The sequence below is a fragment of the Syzygium oleosum genome, unplaced genomic scaffold, assembly GCF_021117445.2.
Source record: "Syzygium oleosum isolate NSW1041296 unplaced genomic scaffold, Sole_v2.1 Sole_v2.01, whole genome shotgun sequence".
Lineage (NCBI taxonomy): Eukaryota > Viridiplantae > Streptophyta > Magnoliopsida > Myrtales > Myrtaceae > Syzygium > Syzygium oleosum.
In genome coordinates, this window is record NW_026607485.1 from 22,804,227 (window position 1) to 22,827,005 (window position 22,779).

The 22,779-nt window shown below is 43.8% G+C and overlaps 4 protein-coding genes across 4 annotated transcripts; 1 reads left to right on the forward strand and 3 right to left on the reverse strand.

Moving 5' to 3' along the window:
• Positions 1 to 171: 171 nt before the first annotated feature.
• On the reverse strand, positions 172 to 4,179 carry LOC115676078 (transmembrane 9 superfamily member 2-like). Its single transcript, XM_030598939.2, has 7 exons — positions 3,882 to 4,179; positions 2,991 to 3,031; positions 2,314 to 2,896; positions 2,046 to 2,183; positions 1,772 to 1,928; positions 1,205 to 1,689; positions 172 to 660 (listed from the first exon to the last, which is right to left on the reverse strand). The coding sequence occupies exons 1-7, from the start codon at positions 4,028 to 4,030 to the stop codon at positions 441 to 443; spliced, it is 1,773 nt and encodes a 590-aa protein (XP_030454799.1). The 5' UTR covers positions 4,031 to 4,179; the 3' UTR covers positions 172 to 440.
• Positions 4,180 to 5,303: 1,124 nt separating this feature from the next.
• On the reverse strand, positions 5,304 to 6,530 carry LOC115676238 (fasciclin-like arabinogalactan protein 21). The gene has a single exon (XM_030599112.1). The coding sequence runs from the start codon at positions 6,528 to 6,530 to the stop codon at positions 5,304 to 5,306; it is 1,227 nt and encodes a 408-aa protein (XP_030454972.1).
• A 260-nt stretch (positions 6,531 to 6,790) lies between these two features.
• LOC115676079 (fasciclin-like arabinogalactan protein 21) lies at positions 6,791 to 9,161 on the forward strand. Its single transcript, XM_056318085.1, has 2 exons — positions 6,791 to 8,167; positions 8,271 to 9,161. The coding sequence occupies exon 1, from the start codon at positions 6,955 to 6,957 to the stop codon at positions 8,143 to 8,145; it is 1,191 nt and encodes a 396-aa protein (XP_056174060.1). The 5' UTR covers positions 6,791 to 6,954; the 3' UTR covers positions 8,146 to 8,167; positions 8,271 to 9,161.
• Positions 8,851 to 17,614, reverse strand: LOC115676049 (uncharacterized). Its single transcript, XM_030598905.2, has 9 exons — positions 17,462 to 17,614; positions 16,661 to 16,723; positions 15,285 to 16,494; positions 13,614 to 14,976; positions 13,155 to 13,434; positions 11,841 to 11,948; positions 11,479 to 11,757; positions 10,075 to 10,218; positions 8,851 to 9,450 (listed from the first exon to the last, which is right to left on the reverse strand). Exons 3-9 carry the CDS (start codon positions 16,459 to 16,461, stop codon positions 9,262 to 9,264), a joined length of 3,540 nt encoding a protein of 1,179 aa, XP_030454765.1. The 5' UTR covers positions 16,462 to 16,494; positions 16,661 to 16,723; positions 17,462 to 17,614; the 3' UTR covers positions 8,851 to 9,261.
• Between the last annotated feature and the right edge of the window lie 5,165 nt (positions 17,615 to 22,779).

Consider the following 22,779-nt stretch of genomic DNA (forward strand, 5'->3'; position numbering starts at 1 on the left):
CACCTTTTGTTCGGAGCTACACCTTTTGTTTGGAGATACGGAGGCAGTGTCAATGGGTACATAGAGCAAGTAGCGTACAAAATTAAGACTCATTGCAATTCGTATCGAGTAAGAATTGGGTGGATCAAGAACAATCAAAACGAAACAAAGTCCAGCATAGGAGAGAGGAGATAAGAAAAAATTGTGTATCGAATAGTTTTGCAAGTGAAAGAAATTATACAGACTCCTTTTGTGAGAGCAGTGAGCAACATAGTATTCTAGGGAACACATTCTCTTTGATGCAAAATTTAGAAAAAAGGGAAGGAAAAGCCTGCCGGTTGCTTTGACTTTTGAGACAGACAGGCGCTACAAAATTACGGTAGAAAATTCTCTCTACGTTGCACCTACACATGGAGAAGGGATCGATCGCGTCCTCGATGATCCAGTGATGGGGCGGCTGCCTACTCGCACTTGATGGAGCGGTATATGTGTCGCACGAAAAGCAAAGCCGCACGGAAACCTACTGTTCCCAGCATAAGGAAGAATCCGTAGCAGATGCACGCCATGTAGCCAAAGAAGAACGAGGTTTGCATGAAGCCGGACATGTCGGATCTGGCGTAATAGTAGTAGAGGCAATAGGCATAGATAAATAAGCCAGTCGATCCACCGCAGAGAAAAGATCTGTTTACAAAGACCAACGGAGTTGATAAGTAGAAGGCAAACAGGAATTGCACCTTTTGCAGTAGAAAGTACAGTCTGCTAAGGGTTGCCCATTGCCCCGAATATGAAAGTTAACTCAAAAGACATCCCTTCAACCCAGAAATAACACTCTCAAATTGTTTGCATGCAAGCGTCTTTCACCTAAGTGGTGGTGACTCAGACAAAGTCTGGCAAGAAAGTGACAATTGCCCCTCGTTCATTAAGTTAACAGCAGCCAATTTAATATGGGAAATACTCCTAACATGCATCCTCGTATCTTGACAACAAATGAGCACAACTGTGTGATTGATGGAACACCTCCTCACGGAAATCCTTCGCCAAATGCAGTTTCAATTTGTTCCGCTTGAAATAGAAAAGGAAGAAATTTTTTTTTTTATCTAGAAAGTAAGGAGTGCAAAAACTTTGGAACAAACTTCGCCCAACTTTTAAAGAGATAAAGAACGGAAAAGAAGAAAACCACGGAGTAACCAGCATATAAAATCTGTGCAAGTAAACTTTTGCATACCTCCACCACCATTCATGGTCTTCAGCCGCTAGTTGGAAGTACGTCAATGCCACAGTGATGAAAGCAGTAACAATCAAGAGAATAATAAAGACGATGAACAAGATGCTGTATATGGTGTAGATCCTATGACCCCATACGCTGGCAAAGATATAATAAAGTTCGATATATATGGCACTGAATGGTAAGAATCCTGCCATTGCCATCTGAGGGATTGCCCCCCTATACCATGGCAAAGGTGGAATCTCTCTGGGATATTTGGTGGTGCGACAAGGAGCCTGGAACTCAGCTTTGCTGTTCTTCCCAGCGATCCCACCTAATACCAGCAAAGGCGATGTCACAAGTGTCCATATGAGGACTATCACCACAATTGTGCCAAATGGAAGAGCAGCCGTAGCCGTATAAGCAATGGCAACGGTGTTTAAGAAGCAGAACGTGAGGAAGAGAGGCCCACAGAAAAGGCATCCGGTCAACAATAGGTTCCTAACCTGTTACACAAGAAGGCTGAAGTCACTAGTAGAAAAATGAGACGTTGGGCAATGACTCTAGGGGGAATTCGCTACGACATACCCAGTTAGTTCCTTCCAGCTGACAATAAAATGAGGTAGCAGTGTAGCCAGCAATTCCAGATGTCAGTGCATAAATGACAACCAGTGCAGTAAACAGAGCCCCTCGGTTGTAAGGATAAAATACACCAACCAATGCCAGTACAAAGATGAACACCGTGCTGCCAAATGCAAAGAAATAACAATAAAGCAGTGCGCTAGTTGAAACATACGTAACTTCCTAATGTGCATAGTCATCTATGAAACATAAACTGCATCTGGAGAATCAAGTTACTTACAGAGTAAACAGCTGGGTACCAGAACCAAGTGCAGCTGAAAACAGAGACTTGAATCTCGGGTACCTGAATACATCGCCATGTATGTATTTCCATCCAGTCTCCTCAGCATCTTCAGCTGATTCTTCGTCATGGGCATATCTATTTTATATGAAACAAAAACAAATCCAGGGGTAAATTTCATAGACTCCATATGAATATGTGCATAGAAAGCAAAAAAAAAAAAAAATGCAACCAAGCAATGGAGAAACACGTGAAAAGAGATTCTTACTTGACGAAATCATTCTTGAGAACTCGCATGAGGATTGTGGCAAGAAATCCAGTCAACAGAAGCACGGTCACGCATGAATTTATAATTGAAAACCAGTGTATCTCTAGATGATGAGGTAGAGAAGATGACTGCGAGTACTTGTCCATTCTCTTCTCATAAGGAGTATTGGTCTCTTTCCACTTAACCGTATACATGAATTCAACATGAGTTTCTTTATCCTCTGTAAGGTCTACAAGGGCATTAGGGTCTGTTCGGACATTGATCTCAATAACACGGTCCTTGTTATAAAAGATGTCAAAATGGATATGCTTATAAAGGAAGTACTTGTACTCGCTGGGATCTTTGCCTTCCTTGTCAACTTTCCCTATGAAACCCCAGATAGGCAAGTCATCATAATACATCTGAAAGTAATAGTCCTTAACGACTGCAGATCTGAATTGTGCTACATCTTCTTTCAAGAGTTTTTTCTTGCAAACGACCTCAGACTCCTTATCCTTCATGAAGTCTAGCTGGTAGGGTGCACTGACAAGGCGATCCCCATTTAGTACTTCACCGAGGGCCTCCTTTTTCTCTTTCAAATTATCTGCAATACAAGTCAACCTCGCAAATCAAATCACAAATCACATCATAAAACTTTTTAAGACGAATAGAAATTACCCAAAAGAACAATCACAAACCCGGAATGCAGAATGGAAGATCGAAATAGCGGTATGTTTCACTGCATGAAAAGGATAGGCTGGCATTAGCTCATACGACATCAAGAAAATTCTTCAAACTCAATTACACTGCCTTCAGACGAGAACTAGAAATAAGAAATGCGTACACAGCTGGATACGGAAATTCGCTGACCCGAGAAAAGGAGATTTGAATCTCAAAAAAAAACTCGATGCACAACAAAGAACGAGAATTAATAAGATTCTCGTAGCTGATCTAGCTGTTGCCTAATGTAGGTGAGAACCTACAGAGCACTGAAAAGAGCCAGGAGATGGCGAAGGCTTAAAATAACATACCCATGCTGCTAGATCCAGCTCTAAAATCGGATAAACAACTGAAAGCAACTTAACTAAAACATTTCCAAGAATCACCCCATTCCACTGATCAAATGATGCAAACAAGACACCACCACTCAGATCAAAAGAGCCGGTGACTCCAGTGATGCCAACCACTTCGCCACTATGGCACGAAGAAGTACCAACTGCACGCGAACTGCGCAAAAACCACTCTCTAATTTCTCACGAGCCATCGCGGAAACCAAAATTCAAACTTTCGAGCTCAAATAGCATCTCCATTGCCATTTTCCTAAAATCACCAGCAAGCCCACCGAATTTCCAAAATCTCACACTTCCGGCACGTATCGACACTCCTCAAATTCCGCCACCGAAACACACTCCGAGCCGAATCCCACTCGCCCGGATCCAACTCCGGCCCAAAACCCAAAAAAAAACCAAATCAGAACGCACCCACCTCAGATCCAACAAACACCGCCTTCAACACCACACGTCTCGACCGAGCCACGAAACCAACCAGAGATTCGGACGAGGAGCGAGTCCCGAATCGAGTTTATTTACCTGGGATTGTGAAACGGCCCGACCTTGTTGGCGTAGAGAGGGACCGGGTCCCCCTCCTTGTACCGGTGATCGGAACCGTCCGATCTCGCCGGAGAACATAGCGAGGCAATCACGACGGCGACGGCCAGCACCGCCATTGGCTTCCCCATTGCCTCTCCCCTTCTCGCAGACAACTTATCAGAGAGACACACTGAGAGAGAGAGCGAGAGAAAGAGATCTCGAGCGGCTTCTCTGGCTCTCGGTGCTGCTTTTATCCGTGGGGAGAAAATGGCAATGGGGACGGACGTCGGATTTGGGAAGAGAGCTTGGCTGTTTGGTGAGTTACGAGAAACTTAAAAAATAAAAATAAAAACAATCAGTCAATTAATTAATTAATTAATTGAGTAAATGTTTAAAGGAGAAAATAATGGCGTAGTAATGAGGGGGTTTCATTGAATGGTCAGATTTGAGAGAGATGGGGTGCCCGTCGGGAGGAGCGATGCTTCATCTGCAGGCTTTCCCCCCAGAGGCGTTTCCTTCTTCCTTTTTTTATTTATTTTTACTTTTCCCTGTTTCTGACGTGCCACCGACGTTTTCCATGCCACCTCTTTGGTGGAAGGGCGCATGTCATGTCCCGCGGGCCGTCGCGTTTCGCATTACGAGACATGTGGGCGAATTGTTAAGTCCTCTTTTGTTTTTTTAAAGCCCAAGTGAAATTGGCCATATATCGCGTAATTACGATTAGCGAATAAAACGAGTTGATTAAAGAGACGAATTCTTTTTTTTTTTAAATAAAAATAAACCCGAAGGTGAAGACGTAATTAGCTGGTTAACTTAATTTTCCCTAATCCTTCCAATTTTATTCTGAAATGCTGGTTCCGGTGGTCACGGTTGGCCGGAAAAATTCAAAAGATATAGGCGATGGTCCGGGGGTTGGGTACTTAGGACGCACGTCAACCGAATTGAAAGCAAAACCCGTCTCTAAGGCGTTCCCCTCTCTACTTACTAAACTACTCGACACCATTAATTACCCGCCTAATTGCGAGATCAGGCGGTCAACGCCTTGGGAATACCGCCCGTGGGATCTGACTAAGTGATTCCCCACATCGCCGGCCCTGTTTCCTAATTCCCCGCCACGACGAGGTTTGGACCTTAATCCACGGCCTAATCATCATTCCCCCTCGAGTTCCAAGTCAACGATGCATTTGGTAGAGTCTCGATATCGTAAGAGTTACTCCAAGAAGACTCGCCTAACCAAATCAATCTCGACGAAAGCCGACGCGAGCAAAAAGTCGCCTGAACATAAAAGCGCCTACCCAACTGACCATACCGCGAAGAATCGAATTAACGAAAAGCAAAAATGTTTCTGTTTTGGTCAGGATTTACAAAAGACCCGAGAACAAAAGAATTCGTGGACTTGAGTCTCCGTCAGCGCCCCCATCGTCATGGGCCGTGGCCATCTTCGATCTGGGTGGGCCCGAGCCCGCACCCGCCGAGCTCTTCCAAAGACTCCGACGCGTCCCCGGCCGTCCGATCCTCGCCCCCGCCGCCGTCGATCAGTGCGCCGGGCGCGGGGGCGGGGGAGAGGGGCCCGATCTGGAGGTGCGAGAACGGCAGGAACAAGCTGTGCACGACGACCCTCGCGTTCCTGATCACCTCCGGGATCTTGACGCGCGCGCGGTTGATCTGGACCGTCCCTCCCGCGGGCCCACCCGCGCTCGTCACCACCAGATCCTGCCCTTCCTCCATCGTGCCCAGCGTGGACCCCACCGGGAGGTTCTGGAGGTCGTCCCCCGCGAGGTACCGGTCCGGCACGATGTGGAAGCTCACGTCGCCCGCGTAGTTGCGCGGGTCGGAGAAGATGAAGTCGTCCTCCACCGCGAAGATCGTCGCGTTCTCGAGGGCGACCAGCTCGGCGAACTTCGCCTTCATCGCGAGCGCCAGGACGCCGTACCCGCCGCTCCGCAGCCGGAGCATGGCGTCCCGGAGCATCAGGCTCATGATCAGCGGGGGCGGTCCGGCGAGGGAAGTAGGCGCCGCCTCGAACGACGGCCGCGGAGAGGCGTCGGTGCAGGAGGACGGCGAGAGGGGGGAGACGGGGCCGTCCAGGCCGTGGACGATCATGATGCCGTTGTCGAACAGGTCGGGCCGCGTGATCTCGGCGCCGTCGATGAACATCCTCGTGGCGTTGGCGAAACTATCGGAGGCGGAGGTCACGGCGACGCAGCGGCGGGGGTTCATGGTCTCGATCTTGGTGCCAAAGGCGAGGCCCTGGAGGGCGGAGGAGGAGAAGAAGCCCGGGACGACGTGCTCGGCGAGGAGGCGGGGGAGGGGACAGGCGGCGCAGGGCTCGACGGAGGCGTCGGAGGGGGCGAAGATGGTGACGGGGCCGTTCCAGCGGGAGAGGGCGGGGTACTCGGAGAGGGCGGCGCCGACGGAGATGGAGAGCTCCTGGAAGCCGAGGTGGGCGAGGATTTGCTGGAGGAGGGAGGCGGAGGAGGAGAGGGGCAAATCGCGGAACTGGGGGTAGCCGAAGTCCGAGAGCGACGGCGGCGGCGGAGGAGGAGAGGCGGAGGGGAAGGAGAGAAGGGCGACGCCGCCGGCGGTTGCGGAGGCGGAGAAGATGACGGCGAGTGTGAGGGACGCGAGTTGCAGAGAGCGGAGGGCCATATTCCGATGTGCGTGAGCTGGCGGGGGGCAGTTGAAGAGAAGAAATGCTCCGAGTTTTGGTAAAGCGTTGGAGCCTACGAGATAAACGGAACTCTTTTGGCACCCACCCAGGCGGTTATTCTTAACTTATTCCTCACGCGCGAGAGAAGACTAAGCGAATGAAAACGGCGTCGTTTGGCTAAATTAGCACTAAGAGTGCCAGTTTCCCGCCAATTGAAGACGGTACAGAGAGTCCCACGCGCACTCCCACACTCGCTTGCCACTCGCGCTAACCAACTCGCCGAAGTCGCTAACCGTCTCTTCTTCATCGTCTCGGAAGTACTACTCCATCATAACTTCTCCTGCTCACACTCAAAATCAGTCACTTCTCTCTCTCTAGCTCTCTCACTCTCTCTCTCTCTAGTTCTCTCTCGGTTCCTCAGCTATGGCGATCGAGCCACTGCGGCTCTCGATCCTCATCGTAGCCATCTTCTTCTCCGCCTCCGCGACCACAACCGCCCTGGACGAAGCTCCCTTCGCTTCTTTGCCGCCGCCGCCGTCGCCGCCGCAAGAGCCGATAGGCGACTCGCTCTCGCCGACCTCGCTCTTCGAGCCCGTCCTCTCCCACCTCGGCTTCCACGACCTCGCCATGGCGGTCCCCTCGCTCACCGACTCGCCGTCGTTCGCGGCGTGGAACGGGCCTTCCACCCTCTTCGCTCCCTCCGATTCCTCCATCGAGTCCTGCGCCACCTGCTCCATCCCCCGCATCCTCAGCGAACACATCGTCCCGGGCCTCTTCAGCTTCAGCTACCTCCAGAAGCTCGCCTTCGGCACCAAGGTCGAGACGATGAGCTCCGGCCGCTGCCTCACCGTCACCTCGGGCACTCACCGCCCGACCAACACCACCAGGATCTTCGTCAACGGCGTCGAGATCTCTCGCCCCGACATGTTCAACAACGGGATCGTCGTCGTCCACGGCCTCGAAGGCTTCGTCGCGCCGCTGTCTCCTTTCTCCTGCAGCGTCGAGAAGCTGACGCCCCTGGCGTTCCCGCTCCAGCCGCCGGTATCCTCCTCTCCTTCGCCGCTCATGCGCCTGATGCTGCGCGACGCGGTGCTGCGGCTCCGGACCAGCGGATTCGGCATCCTGGCGCTCGCGATCAAGATCAAGTACCCCGAGCTGGTGAATCTCCAGAACGCCACCATCTTCACCGTCGACGACTTATCGATTTTCTTCGGCGCGGTCAGCTACGTCAGCAACGTGCGTTTCCACATCGTGCCCAACCAGTACCTCGCGATGGCCGACCTCCAGAGGCTCCCTGCGGGGACGGTGCTGCCGTCGCTGGAGAGGGGGCAGTATCTGGCGGTGACGACGGCAGGCGGACCCGCGACGCTGAGGATCAACTACGTGAGGATGAAGAGCCCCGACGTGATGAAGAATCAGAAGGTCGTGGTGCATTCCTTGTTCCTGCCGTTCCCTCACCTCCACCCTGCGTCCCTCGATGGACTGATCAACGGTCAAAATCACATCGAGGAGAACGTCGCCACCCCTAACCAGAGTATGACGGACTCGTGCGCTGTTCTTGAGGAGCACGAAGGCTGCGATGTGATCCCTCCACCAAGTTTCCATGGTCTGTGACGCTTGGTCTTGCCACCTTCAGGTCATTTCTACTTCCCTGTTCCCGTTGCTGTTGAGTCGTTCAGAGTGTTTTCGGCTTTTTCGTCTCTTTTCGTTTTCTTTAGTTGTGAACGTCTTTGAATCAGTTTGAATCGTGGGACTGGCTTCAATAAAGCTTGAACTGCATACAGAGGAATGAATGGGTAAATTGACCTCTTTCAGTGACGCTTTGTTTGGTCCCCCCATTTTGTTTCTCTTATTCTCATGATATCCGACGTACATCATATATTGCTGCTTATGGAGAAAAACCGTAGACGATGCACGACTTTGAGAAAAGTCCATGAAATTGATCGCTCTGATGCCTTCTATGATCAATTTGTTTCATCCGCGGCTAGCTTAGTTCATTTCCATTCGCATTGGTCAGACGGAGAACCCAAATGTCAGCGATCGTATGATCACAAGCGTCTGTCTCGCGATAGATCTTCGGAAAATCGCCGTACAGGGAACACCCAGTCCAACCCACAAATAAAACATAACCACTAGAAAGAGTTCAACAGCGGATGTTGCAGTGCTTCGGCCTTGAAAACCAAGCTTTCGACGAAAAACACCAGCACATGGAAATGTCGAAAGAGCAGAAAACACATGCGAGCTACTATCACCTTACCTAGGAAGTTATATACGCATATCTGAAAGAGCTATTAGCCGGGATCCCGAATTGGACAGTGGTTACCACCCAAATAAACCATTAAACCAACCAAAATTGACTAACAAATATTTCACAAGCTACTACTACATAACTTGAAAAGAATTATCACACATCATGTACAACAGATTCACGGTTCCTCTTCCCACCAGTCTGAAAAAAAAAAAGAAAGTGGCCAGAAAAAGAACCTAATAATACATTTCGTGCGGAATTACACTTTCGCTTCAAAAATCTTCGATATAGCTTGCTTGGGAAGAGAACTTGAACAAAATCAGGCACGGCTGATGGACAGCATTCGAGAAGGGCTTCAACCTCTTGGGAAACCCCCTCAGATGGCGAGATCCTCAATCTTGCCACTTCCTTCTTATCATGAGAAACTTCGGAAATGTTTCCACGAAAGCTCTAGTAATCTCGACAGTGAGAATTCAAATTGCTCAAGAGGATATCGGTTCATATGGATATGACAGCCACGGGTGCTTCAAAGCGTCAGCAGCGGTAGGGCGTTTCTTTGGATTTACCTCAAGTAGATGCGCAACAAAGTCAGTAAATCCTTGGTCCCCCATAGGTAATCGGTGCCTTAAAGAGGTCTTCTTTGGTATCAGATATTCCAGTCTGTTGGTATCCTGAGAATCAAAGTGCAGAATGCATCAAATTCATCTTATATGATACGTATGCTTACAAGATAAGGAAACAAAGACATCGATCGCCGTGCTTGCCTTCGCAAGCACCATCCTATTTTCAACAGGCATACAACAGGAAATCACAGAATAGAGAACTGACATTAGTAGGACCCTATCACGCCATATAAATGTTACAGGCTGCAAACCTATAACAGCATGACGAGCAAGAAACCGAACCAGCAATGGAAGGTGAATACCGTGAAGAAGATCTTTCAAGAAAAAAGGACCATGACTCAAGACAGCGCGAATTAGTAATCATGTGACGAGGGAAAATGTATCTGGAATCCCAGAGAAACGAACTTTGCAAGCAGCAAAGCAATGTACATAGATGCTATCCCTGACAAAATCAAAGTGCAATCTATCGTTTCATCTATGCAAGATGCAACCACCCTCACAAAAAGAAGGGAAATTGGCAAACACCACAGGTAGACATACTGACACTGAGCTGATAACGCCGCTGCCAAATACATATTCCAAGTATAGTTTCCTTCCATTCTCCATAAAACCAAGAGAACCTTATGCAGGAAGCTAGAAGCATTGAGCCTTCAACATAACAAAATTTATTACCTGATTCCGCTCATACAGCATATGATTTTTTGTAAAGTATTTGTATGTGTCTCTGCCTTTTGCTAGCATGTCTTGATCGATGGGGCCAATAATTCCGATGACACGTGCAAGCAGTGTTGCGGGTGAATCATTTTGGAAGAGAACCTAATCAAAATGCCAAATTAATTCAAATCAATCTGCACCAGAGTCATAATAAAGGTGCATACACCTACACCAATGATAATTCACAATAATGATGAGAAAGAATCGCATCGAAATCAACCTGAAAGACACGTTCTAATTAGTGTCACAACCAATAAGAGACTCAGACAATTACAAACTTTATAGTTCGAAAATTCAATCCCACACCATTACTGGAAAAATACAAAAAGAGAAATGCAACACATAAAATGTTTCCAAGTTATCAATAAGTTTGTTTAATAGAAGAAACCACCAAAGGGCAAGTTTCAATGAGAGATATTAAAATTCCAGCAATCCCACCAGTCAACTCACATAAAAAAAGAACTAAATCACAAATAATATAGAGCTATCATTTGCCATGCAAACCATAAAATAATGCAACAATATCAAGAACCCAAATTTTTAGAGAGAAGCCAGTAGAGAGAAAATTCATGAGCAAGCACTAAACTGATTTAACCGAGTTGACATCACATCAGAAGACATTCTTCAATGCACTTTCATAAAAAGAAACTGTTTGATCACATTCCATGGCAGTAGGCTAGAAACATCTAAAGCTCTCAGCAAACATCAAGTATTGCCCTAAAAAATGCTGGTTTTCTTTCAGGCTCTCAAGTCACCTCTGAAAACAGTCCATTGCTGCATTCCCTAATAGACCATCCATTTCTCTAGAATTCGCCAGTTTTATAAATGTTTAATCGAAATCTTGTGGAAGGATCAATCATTCAAATTGCACCTTCTTTATATAAATCTCACAGCCTTGCACACTTCTAGCAAATCACACATGGCGAGACCGTTTACCAACACCTGTGTCCTAATGCAGCAACACAGTGGAGCTAGAGTTGTGGACAGCTGGTGTGCTTTCAGGCTTGAAAGAAATGCACTATTTTTTTTTTTGCAATTTGTAAATGTAGAAAAGGATGTTAACTCTCTAAGTCAAGATTCACAACTTTAGGAAGATATTTCAACTCAATATACAATAAACAACCCAATATCCACAGAGATGCTTTGATGAAACAGCAGTAAGGTCGCCATTGGTCGCACATTTTCACACTCATCGTGCTTAGAAGTTCATGAAAGAAGGTATACGAGATCGCCATTCACATCACATTTGATAACATGAATTCAACAGACAGCAGTTTAAAAAAGACCTCCATAAATCTCCAATAGTTCCACGCATCAATGGGCTGTTAGGAAAGTAAATATTGGTTGAAGAATAGAACTTACATTTCCAGTGCAAAGTTCTGCCAATATGCAGCCAAGTGACCATACGTCGATCTTCTTATCATATGGCAGACCCAGAATAACTTCTGGAGCCCGATAAGATCGGGACTGAACATAGGAGCATAAGTGATCTGTTTCAAAACAACTACTCCCGAGATCAATGACCTTCACTTCACATCTACTGTAGCTTTTTACCAATATATTCTCAGGCTTGAGATCACAGTGGATGAGGCCGAGGCCATGCAAGAATTGAAGTGCTTCCAAACACTGAATAGTTATTGACTGGACAGATCATTACAACACAGCATTAGGTGTCCACAATTGAAACAAAACATGCTTCAGGAAGAAATAGCAAACTGCCAAACCTGCAATCTAGGCATAGTGAAGTAAACTTCCCCTCCAGACTCTCTATTGAATTTGTGAAACTCATATAAGTTTGCTTTAAGTAGTTCACATACTATCAACAGATGCTCCTGCAAAGCAAGCAAGCTTATGACATTAAGGAGCCTTCGATTTAATAGCAAGCAGGTCAAATATGACCAAGGCAATGCAGCAAATCTTTGCTAAGATCTACCATAACCACCAAAATCTTGCACAGCAAAATATGCCTAGTTACCCTTAGGTAAGAACACCAACAAGGAATAAGCTGCCTGGTGCTTAAATAGCATTGAAGTGCCTGTAGTGAAATGTTCTAACAAGAATGCATGATGCAAGTACAACCAACTGCAGCTGGACCGTGACCTTCGAGCACTAAGTAAGCTGGTAAATAGCATGAGGAACTAATTATTACAAGCAAAGCAATAGCTCTAGGAAACATGGATCTTGTGCAGCAACTTATTAATTACACGGAAAAATAGGCCGCTTAAAATTTCAGTAACTTTAAACCAGAAAAAAAATTCAGTAAATGCTCCAATCGATAATTGACTTTCTTCTTCTTCTTCTTCTAGCCACTAATAATCCCCTAATTGAATTACCATAAAGACGGAACAATATTCAGCCACTAGCATATTGTTCCCACATACCCTCAAATGCATCATGAGAGATACGATCACAGTAGAAACACATCCTCAAATTGAGGTTCATTGAGAAACAAACATCTTCATCCTAGGACTAGAATATTGCTACCAAACTTGTCTTACTTCTACAAGACAGATACTGTATCAGGCAGCTACAGCCCCAAGTTACCATGCAGAAAATAATAGCAACTCAACAGACAAATCATGAATGACAAAAACATCAAGGCTGATAGTTCCAAGTGAACAACAATCCCACTATATCATTCAACTACGCCAGTCTTGGTGCAATATCTAATAGTCGACAGCTTAAAACAATAATCTCATATGTGCTTGACCAAGATCAGAGCCATTTTAGTTCCAAAGCATGTACACTAGAACCAACCCCCCCCCCTCCCGGTTCTCTCCCCACCCCCGTAACCTAATAACCTTTTTCTCTTAAATACAATTATAAAGGTGTCACACTGTCACTCTCCAAGAACGTTTGACACTAAACCTAAACCTACAAACCAATTCGACTTGGTAGAGAATAATGTATTAAACAGAATCACTTGAGAAGAAAATTGCCACTAGCACCAACAAAGTAGCCAAGCACAATTTCTGAAAAGAAAAAATCTCTCTTTCCACAAGGACGTAACATAAAGCTAAGCAGAAAATTCCACTTACTCGGTAATAAAAATAATCATACAAACGGAGAATGTGGTACTTGTCGCCAGGATCATGCTTGTTGACATACTTGAGAAGCTTTATCTCATCCAGGCTCTGATCAAAGAAGTCTTTGTTGTTTTTTATAATTTTAACACATACATCCATGCCTGTATGCAGATCGTGAGCTTGTATGGCCTTACTAAATGCAGCAGAGCCAAGATATTCAGTGACATGATACCGCCCAGCAATGACTGAATTTAGAACAACATGAAAGTTCTTGTCCTCCTCAAAGCCGGTTCTGAACATCAGAGAGGACGTCCATTCAGAAGTCAATTGACAGCGAGTTTAACAATAATATGTGAGATAGCTATAGAACTGACAAAACTTTAGGCTTCAAGCTCTAACATCGACTTAAAGTCATATAAATACTTTTAATGAAGAAAGGTAAAAGAAATAGCAGGTAAAAGTAACACGTGCCTGTTTTTCCTGTGGACAATTTTGAGATTAAAAGTCTCAAATTCCTCTTCCTGAGCCTTGATTTGCCTTACTTGCTCCTGCACCGCAGCGGCTTCCTCATCCTCCAGGGATGCCACTGGGTCATCCTCTCTCGCACCTGGTTTTTCATCCTCTTCTTTCTTGATGCAGTCTCTTTCAGCATAACCATAATTTGATAGCGAGGATGGAGAAGAATTCGCTGATCTTATAGCATTCGCATTATCTTCATCTCTTGAACTTTTAACAGTGGAAGAGTCGCTGCCTTTCCTTTTCCATGTGGCTAGCATGTCATCAGCTCCCACAGAAGCATTCAATCTCTGCTCGGCTACATCATTCCCAACAGCATTGGAGTTCTCTGACCATAAGGATTTGCTAGAGCCTGCATGAAGCAACTGCTCATCCCTCAATGGAGGAGGAAACGAAAACCCCGCATCTAATTGACCCTTCACTTCTGTTTGTATGCTTTTGTCATTCCCAATAATATATTGGTTGGGGTCAAGCTTATACTTTCTCCTTTGTTCCCTGTTCAACCTATTACGGTAATTTTTATCTGCTTCATTTTTATAGTGTAGGGACGCAGATCCAACATCATGATCAGGGAGGTACTCTAAATCTCCTTCACTGCTGCCCCCGACTAAACTTTCCCGAACTTCACTACCGAAATCAGCAGCATCGCTGTTGATGCCCACACCAATTGATCTTACAGAACCGTGTTGATCATCATCAAGACATATATTATCCAGTTGCGGCCTTCCACAATCATTCAGAACCTTCTCATCCCCTAACATGATGAGTTCATCTGTTTGTGCGACAAAACCTTGCCACACAGGTTCCACACGCATGAAATTCAGTTCTTCCTCATCCATCAGCTGTCCATCATATTGTGCGATTAAATCATTCTCCTCCACCCGGCCATAAACTTCTCTCACTGACAGCCCCAACGGATCATCTGAAGCACTAACTGGTTCCACGTTTTTTGATTGAAGAAATCGCTCCCCGGAGAAGTAAGAATCCTCCTCGGCAAAAGATTGGTCATCGTCCTCATCTTTAATTTGACCTCCTTCCTGTGGGTCAGGAACACTCCCATGGCCAGTTCCCTTCTCATTATCACTAGGATAGTCTATTTCATGGGCCAGAAACCAGGCCTCATCCTCAATAGGCTGCCTCATATATCCAACATCGTCGTCGTCGTCATACTCGTCAGAATCCCAATACTCGTTGGGATAGTCAATAGACTCACTCAACCCATCTCCAATAGTTGCAAAACCTGAAACCAGATCGGATGTATCCTCTGCGATGCCATGACTTACAGATAGCCAATTGCCACCACCAAGCCTTTTCCCACCTAAATCATCAGTTACAAAGCATTAACGTATTTTACAGTTGTAACTGAAATGCAGATCTCCAGAAGAGAAGACAAAACCCTGGTAGGAAAATACAAGGAGAGCAGTAAAGAGAGGCCATTTACAGATGCAAGCACGTCCTATACTACTGCCTACAACAGCAAAGCTTATAGTTGGATGCAAGAAAATGCAATATTGGCAACCAATGGCAAAATCAAAAGCCCTGAGAAAAGGACCCCATCTTGACTTTGTAAAATGAGCATTCTATGCAAAATGGTTGACCACATGGAAATTTGTCAATCACGGTTACCTGAAGAATTAATTTCTTGTCCTACTGGAACATCAAGATATGACCCTATGAGGAACGCAGTGTCAATGCTCGCAAGCTTCGCGCCCATTCCATCGCGATCATACTTCTCTTCCCAATTGTTGGAAATGGACTTTTCCTCTGACTTGAGTTTGACCGGGGGCAACCTAGGCAGTTCTTCCTTTGGGTTCTCAGATGGAAATGGAAAACCTAAGCTGCTAATATTCTTCTGATCAAAACCCCCTTGTGTCTTTCCAAAGTACAAAGCTCTGCCAACCTCATCTACCTGTTCCTTAATAGCTACCCGAACATCACTCCCCATCTCTGCTTTATTCTTTCCTTCCTTTTTGTCATGAGGAATGATAACGTCGTAATTGTTTGAAGTCTCCCCTTTCATGAACGGAAAAACTGTTTTAATTGAACAGTCTTTCCATGGGTCTGCTGATATAGATGCAAGCTCCTCCTTTCTAGACCATGGATTATCATCGGAACCGTCCTTGGAGTAGGCATTGCCAACTTTTGCTTGTTTGCCGACTTCCCTAGGTTCACCAAGAGGTTCAGAATGGTTTTTGCTAGAACTGACAACCCATGCATTCTTTTCACCAGCAAATTTAACATCTTCTCTAGTAAAGACAGTAGCTTTGCCAGAATAAGGAGCCTCGCTATTGCAATATCTCGGCTGTTCGGGGACCTTCAGATCAGACGTGGTTTGAGAACTACTGCAAACATCATTTTCATAAAGATCTGAAGGGCCATTGCTAGAATTGAATTTCCATGGCTGCAAATCACCCGAATTCTTTTCTGAACCTTTAGGGAAAGTAAAGCTCCTGTCGGTGTTACTCGACATCTCAACATGTTTGCTATGTTCGACCAAGGTACTCTTAGATCTGCTGTCTGGACCATTTCTGGTGGTGCCATACTCTATTTCTTTCACAATGAGTTCTTCAGAAGCTTCACCGCCGTCTCGAGAATTAGGGCCCTGATTCATGACAGCTGGTTTCTCGCCATTTTGTCTACGCGGAAACTTGCCTGTGTCCTTCTCCTCGAGTGCGAGGTTCTGAAGGAACCCATTCAAATCAGAGCGATTGGTGAGCTCACTACGCAGAGCCGCCTCTGCTCGGGTGAATTTATTTCTTCGGAGAAAATCTAGAATTACGTCAACCGAGCTGCCATCAGCCATCCTAATGCACTTTATCCCCACAGGCAGATCCTCCTAAAGAAAATATCAACCGAAAGTCAGGAAGATATTTAAGTCAAGTTATAAACACATAACAAACTTCTCGATATAATCAAAAACACAAGGACAGTTTCCACATTGTGGAGAACAAACTGCAGATCGAACACCACAAAAACACGTTAAGTTGAGCTAGAGCACTTACCTTGACTAAGTCAAGAAGTTCGTCTTTGGCTCAAAAGATGCTGACTTGCTCCCCTCACAAGTCCTGAACATTTAACAGAATACAGCTGACTTCAGATTCTCATCCTTCATGTTCTCAACAAGACACACACAAACAACTTCATTTCCGGTTTCATTAGCATAGCAGAACCAACAGGGCAACAAAAATCCTCGCTAGCCCCACCAAGAAACAAAAAAATGAGATTCGCGCCACAGCAACCACCGAAATTCAAACTCACACCACAGGCTACAGACAATAATTCATCACCAGAAACTGCCAATAGCCGCCAAAACCCAGCTCAAGTCTCTCAAAAATCAAAACACAAGGCCAACACTTGCTTTGCAATTTCCCCTTTTTGACCCCCTCAAAAACCCCGCCACCAAGTGCCCACTCCTTTCCACTTTCCATAGCTTTTATCAATCCCACTCCACTTTACTCAACTTCCTCCCCCCCACATTTCCAAAACCATTCGAAGCCCAGCCGCGGAGAAGCAGCACTCCCCAAGGCTCGAATCCATCCGCACCGAGATCCACCCACCCACCCACCCACCCACCCCTCCTCCTCCTCCTCCGCAAACCAAACCAAACCAAACCCTAACAATCGCAGCTCCTGCACCAACCCAAGCCCGCGGCGAAAAAACCCTAAAAACTCGAACGCAAAATCTCAAACTCGAACTCGAACACTTCCCCAACACGAGAACGGGATTCGGGGCTCGAGCTCGAAACCATCCCGCCTTGCAACAAAGACGAAGAAGAGAGACCGAGGGAACGGAGGAGGACTCACAGATCGGCGAGAGCCGGACGGGCGAACCGAACGAGGCGCCTCCTCGGATGCGGAATCCATCGCCGTCGTCGGAAATCGCACAGAGATTGGCTCCATCTACTATACAAACAACAGCAGCAGCAGCACCACTTTGCGAATAGCAAAAATGATGCAATGGGATTTTAGCATCTGATTTCGTTTTATTTTTAATTTTTTCTCTCCAGTTGGATATTTTTTTTTTTTTAAATTCAAAAAATGCTTTTCCGAGGCCTGCTTTCGGCCTGCAACACCTCACAGGCCTGCGGATTTGAACTTTAAAAAAATGAGGAATTAAATGTAAGATTTTCCATAATAAATAAATAAAGTTTCGGGATGGTTTTTTTAGCAATAAATGCGAGGATTCCGATCGTGTGCGCCCGCACGTTCCGTGCGTCTGGTTCCTTTTGGGGGGGGAACGCGTGACCGCATGATTCCGCCTCGTGATCTGCGCTGGGCTTGATCGAGGATTGATCCGACGGCTGGCGTGAGATCTCCCTGTTCCTCCAAAGAGCTTCGGCTTTTTTTATTTTTTATTTTTTTTTTATTTTTTTATTTTTTATGGCCGATTTGGCTTTATGGTTTGATTTTCAAAAGAAAATTTAATCCTCAGCTTTGGAGTTATTATTATATGCGTATATTCCGCTCGGGGTTCTTCTTCGTTGTTGGCCTATCGAAAAGGAGATGGTCAGCTCATTTCAGTCCAAAAACATTAAAACAATTTGACCCGAATAATATACTTTTTTAATTATAGTATAATTCTATCGTTAACAAGTGCTTCGAAAGAACTTGTTAAATATCCGAATCAAAAAAATATGTCGTTTTAAAAGTATTGCCTTTCTCCTTCTGTTGCGTAATTAGTGTATTGGCATTGAAATTTTTTTTATCGGATTTGATCAATCAGAGCCAACCGATATATAAGTCGGTGTATTTAATTGAATATCGCAACGTTCAAAGATTTATTATTGATATGCGAATAAGAAAAGGCATAAGTGAACCCATTAGATCGCGGAGTATTATTTAATTTGGAGTTTATGTAATTTCGTTGTATGAACATATTCTTAACATGAACATTGCGCAGCGATATAGGTGACGTCTTGTAAAGAAAATGAGCGTGTAACACTTACCTTTTGATGGCTTATTGTAATATTATTCCATTCGAGACCAGTCTCATTAAGTGAAGAGTCCTAACACTATTATAATTAATAATTTTATGTGTACCGTATTGTAATGCGAAATCTATTTAAATAATTACGAAGATATATTTTGCAGAAAATATTTTGCAAGCAAATAATCTTGCTCGAGGCCTAAAATGAGATTTGGAGCAAGAATCCAGTGGTACGACTTTTGGGGTATATATATATTCTATACGAATGAGTGCCATTAAATGGAAATTGAGCAATATGGCATTTAAAATGCGTAAATTCTAAGGGATATGGGACAAGATACACTAAGGTTGGTTTACAATTATTACAACTTGCTTTAACTTCCGTAATTTTCGGTTGCTGAATGTTGCTCACTATTTTAGAGAAGTGATGTGGAAAGCCAAAAAAATTACAGAACATGGTAGGAATTTTTACAGAAAAAAGAAAACGATAAAAGGAATTCACATCACCAAAGCTGTTTTAAAGTAGGAGATGCAGTTACTCCTGTTTGAGAAAAGAAAGGACGAAAATTATTTCACATGTGTGATGGGCCAGGGCCCAAGCAAGACTGGCCCAACAAGTTCTTATATGGACTCGCGTTACAAGTTGCTGCTTTTTTTTTTTTTTTGGTCGAATACAAGTTGCTACTTCATTTGATGAAAAAACCACATTGAGGTGATTTTTAAAAAGTCCGTGGACTAAATTGAATGAAAAAAAGATCGGGTATCACATTGACCATCGAAGAGAAGTTCAACAACCTCCCGTGCTATTACCTCGGAGAAAAACTTCACACGTCTACAAAAAAAGAACCTCGCTACCTATTCTTCTGTGACAATGTAACAGTATTATAATCGTTTCCTTTTCACATTGGTTATAATTTATGGAAACTCTATCACCGTTAACTGTCGCCGAACATGTCATGATCTTAAAATAGTGTGTAACTACCAGAAACATGCAGCAAAAGGATCTCGCCAAAGTTGAACTTAATGTTCAGTTGTTTCGGTAGCCATGCTATAATGCTAAAGATCACATTTAGTGATGACATGAACTTGCAAGTACGGTTCTTACAAATTCAATCAATTTGGATGAAAGTGAGATTACATATATTAGGAAATACAATAAGAGAATGGAAGTAACATAGCCTGCCTGTAGGTCCAATTGGTAGTGAAAACCTTAATAGATCCTTGGAGGCTAAGTTGTGCATCAACAGTATGACATCGAATATATTTTTTCTTGTGTTTTCTTCTAACAAATGCATAAAATACAAGAATAAATGCGATTATAAAAGATTAAGTAGTAAGTTTTTTTTTTTGGCCAGAAAGTAGTAAGTTTGCTTTGAAGAGATTATCCAAAAAGGCATAAGCCTATTGTACGGCGATTAATTGAGCTCTAAACCTTTCAGTTGTGTCAATTTAGTCCTTTTGACAATTTGTCAAATTACTAATGAGGATATCGGTCATTCTATGTGGCATGACCGGCGCTAACGTGGACAAATTTTACAGTTTTGTTTTATAAATATTGCAACAAGATGGTCCTAAGGTAATTGAATCCAACAAGATCGCCACTGAACAGTCTTATGTCTACTATTAGAGAATCATTATCACCGAAATTACCTCATATGATATTTCAAACCCTTCATCTAGAATCAATGTGATCGTTGGATAAGACGATGAGAGTTTGGTGAGTTTTGATTAGGGTTAATACCACGAAAATTCAAAAATCGGTACACCTGTAACAATTTTACCCCAAACTATTTTTTGACCACAAAAAATCTCAAACTGTTACATATGTGATAAATTTACCCCAAATTAATATTTAGACCACTAAAAAATCCTAAATTGGTATATTTGTGACAAATTTACCCTCCGTTAGTTTCCGTTAAATTGAATTAATACCACAAAAAATCACAAACTGATACACCCGTGACAAATGTATAGTAAAACATAAAACCGGTACATCAATTAACTGTCACGTGTCATTTAACAAAGTAATTTGACAGTAAAATTTAACGGAAACAAACTGAAGATAAATTTGTCACAGGTGTACCAGTTTAGGGTTTTTGATGGTCAAAAAATTAGTTTTGGGTAAATTTGTCACAAGTATATCAGTTTGAGATTTTTCGTGATATTAACCATTTTGATTATTTTAGGATGAAACTAGATAAACCATTTTGTATTTGGCTCATGCAGTTATTTAGGTCTCAATAATTAGCATAAGTACAGGGTATATATTATTTGTTTCTTCACCTCGAATAGGGATACAAAATAATCTAGTTGTCGAAATGAGAGGATTCAGAATACTCAATTAGGCTTGGATGACTACTATGATGGCATTATCAGTTAATTAGTGGATGTTCTTGTTAGCTGAGCTGATCAATCATTTTATAGGTGTGGAGACTTGATATTCTAGTTGTAGCTTGTTGCTCAGGCTAGGAAGAAAGAAGGTTTGATGGAGGATGAATTAGATTTTTTGCTCTTGGTGGGTGAAGGATTTCGTGGAGAGGACTCTGAAATGCAGGGAAATTTTTTTTTCACTAACAGATCAAGTAGAGGTGTAGGTGTGACATCTCGTATAGGCACAATTATCACACCTGTAAAGAGATGAAAGGCTCCGTCGAACCATCTAATAAATCTCTCATCGAGAAACCTCGAGAAAAGAATGAGCTCCTTATGTATTTCAATTGTTGCCTCTGATCCTTGCCGTGCTCCATTTTGCAAATGCCTCTTGCTTTTTAAGACTTATCAAGCTGGCATCTGTTCCAGAGAGTGGATTAAAGGGCTGTTTAAAATGGGGAGCTTGAAGATGGAAGAAGAACAACATTGGGAGCTAGTAGTTTGGTAGGTCTAATGGCATTTCAATGCATGATGGGGTATGATGTTTTAGAAGCAGTAATACACTAAGGCTGCATTTGGTAGGTCTAATCCTTGTGTTTTTCCCCAAACTGTCGAGGGAGAGAGTTGATTAAAGAAGCTTACCACAAACTTAACTATAGGAAAGATTGGAAGTGGCAGAACTGTAGGATTGAGAGAGGCTATGGGGAAGTTAATTGATAGTGTCTTCTCTGGGCACTTTCCTCTTGTTTTCTTGGAAAAGATGTGTCAATTCTTGCATTGTTTTCTCTCCTAAGAGACTCTATGGGGCGCTGAAGAAATACAGGTCTCTTGTGTCCACAACAGAGCCGGTGGGCCTTTTCAACCTGTAGATGTACTGATTAAGTTAGGCTGTTGTCAGTAGAAGATGCTATGCCTATTATTTATATATATATGTACAAATGTGCATACGTATAATTATGGGCACATATGTCCATATGTCCCTTTGTCATGTATATTTAGCTTTTCCACAATGTGAAATGGTCCGAAGAGCGGCTCCAATGCCTCATTGAAGACAATTTATGTGTTCAGTTGACATCTACAGCAAAATGTTCTCGAGTGATTTTCCATTTCGCAAGCAATATTATATTTTCCTCCTGTATCTGTAGATCCAATCTAGTGAGCCAAAAAATTCTGCCAATGTCTCTTCGCTTTCTACTTTTAGATAGTTGATATTTGTTTTTACTGTTATTGTTCTCGGTACTATAGTAAATCATTAAACTGGCGAACATGGTTAGACATTAGAATTAATTATTTCCCATCTACTTTATGTTTTCTAAGAGTATGACCATCATACTGAAGCTGAGCTATGGGAGGAGAGAATTTATTCTCACTATCTAAACTACACTTCGACACTAATCTACTATAAAAATTATACAATTGTCACTTTAGCGAAGAGAGACAAGACAACCAAGTCTTGGAAAATATTATTTTCATGGAGGTTCAAAAAGACAAAATCGTAGAACCCAAGAAAAGACTTTAACCAGTATATAATGTACACTCAAAATTGATTTTTTTGTTTATTCCACGAGGCACATCAATATTTATTATCTCATGTAATGCATCGTGCGTGCACTGAACGTGCAATGGACGTGCATCTCACGTGTAACTCATGTGAAAAGTACTAAACGCACTCTTATTATTAGAAGATGATGGGATTATTTTAAAGGTTTTGAAAATCCAAATTTTATCCTCTAGCCAGCATCACCCCGGAGAACGAGGCGGCGGCAATGAATGGCTTACGGTACATTTTCTTTCTCTATTTTTCCATTTTCTCTCGCTTTTGATT

What these genes read in the sequence shown, in the direction of transcription:
- LOC115676049 (XM_030598905.2), bottom strand. Translation starts at nt 16,461, where the DNA reads ATGGCTGATGGCAGCTCGGTTGACGTAATTCTAGATTTTCTCCGAAGA. An exon ending in TCACTATGCCTAGATTGCAG is followed by an intron (nt 11,758 to 11,840) that starts GTTTGGCAGTTT and finishes TGATCTGTCCAG; the next exon opens with TCAATAACTATTCAGTGTTT. An exon ending in TGCTGTATGAGCGGAATCAG is followed by an intron (nt 9,451 to 10,074) that starts GTAATAAATTTT and finishes TTTGATTCTCAG; the next exon opens with GATACCAACAGACTGGAATA.
- LOC115676078 (XM_030598939.2), bottom strand. Translation starts at nt 4,030, where the DNA reads ATGGGGAAGCCAATGGCGGTGCTGGCCGTCGCCGTCGTGATTGCCTCG. An exon ending in CTCAAGAATGATTTCGTCAA is followed by an intron (nt 2,184 to 2,313) that starts GTAAGAATCTCT and finishes CATATAAAATAG; the next exon opens with ATATGCCCATGACGAAGAAT. An exon ending in GGTACCCAGCTGTTTACTCT is followed by an intron (nt 1,929 to 2,045) that starts GTAAGTAACTTG and finishes TGCATTTGGCAG; the next exon opens with CACGGTGTTCATCTTTGTAC.
- LOC115676238 (XM_030599112.1), bottom strand. Translation starts at nt 6,530, where the DNA reads ATGGCCCTCCGCTCTCTGCAACTCGCGTCCCTCACACTCGCCGTCATC.
- LOC115676079 (XM_056318085.1), top strand. Translation starts at nt 6,955, where the DNA reads ATGGCGATCGAGCCACTGCGGCTCTCGATCCTCATCGTAGCCATCTTC.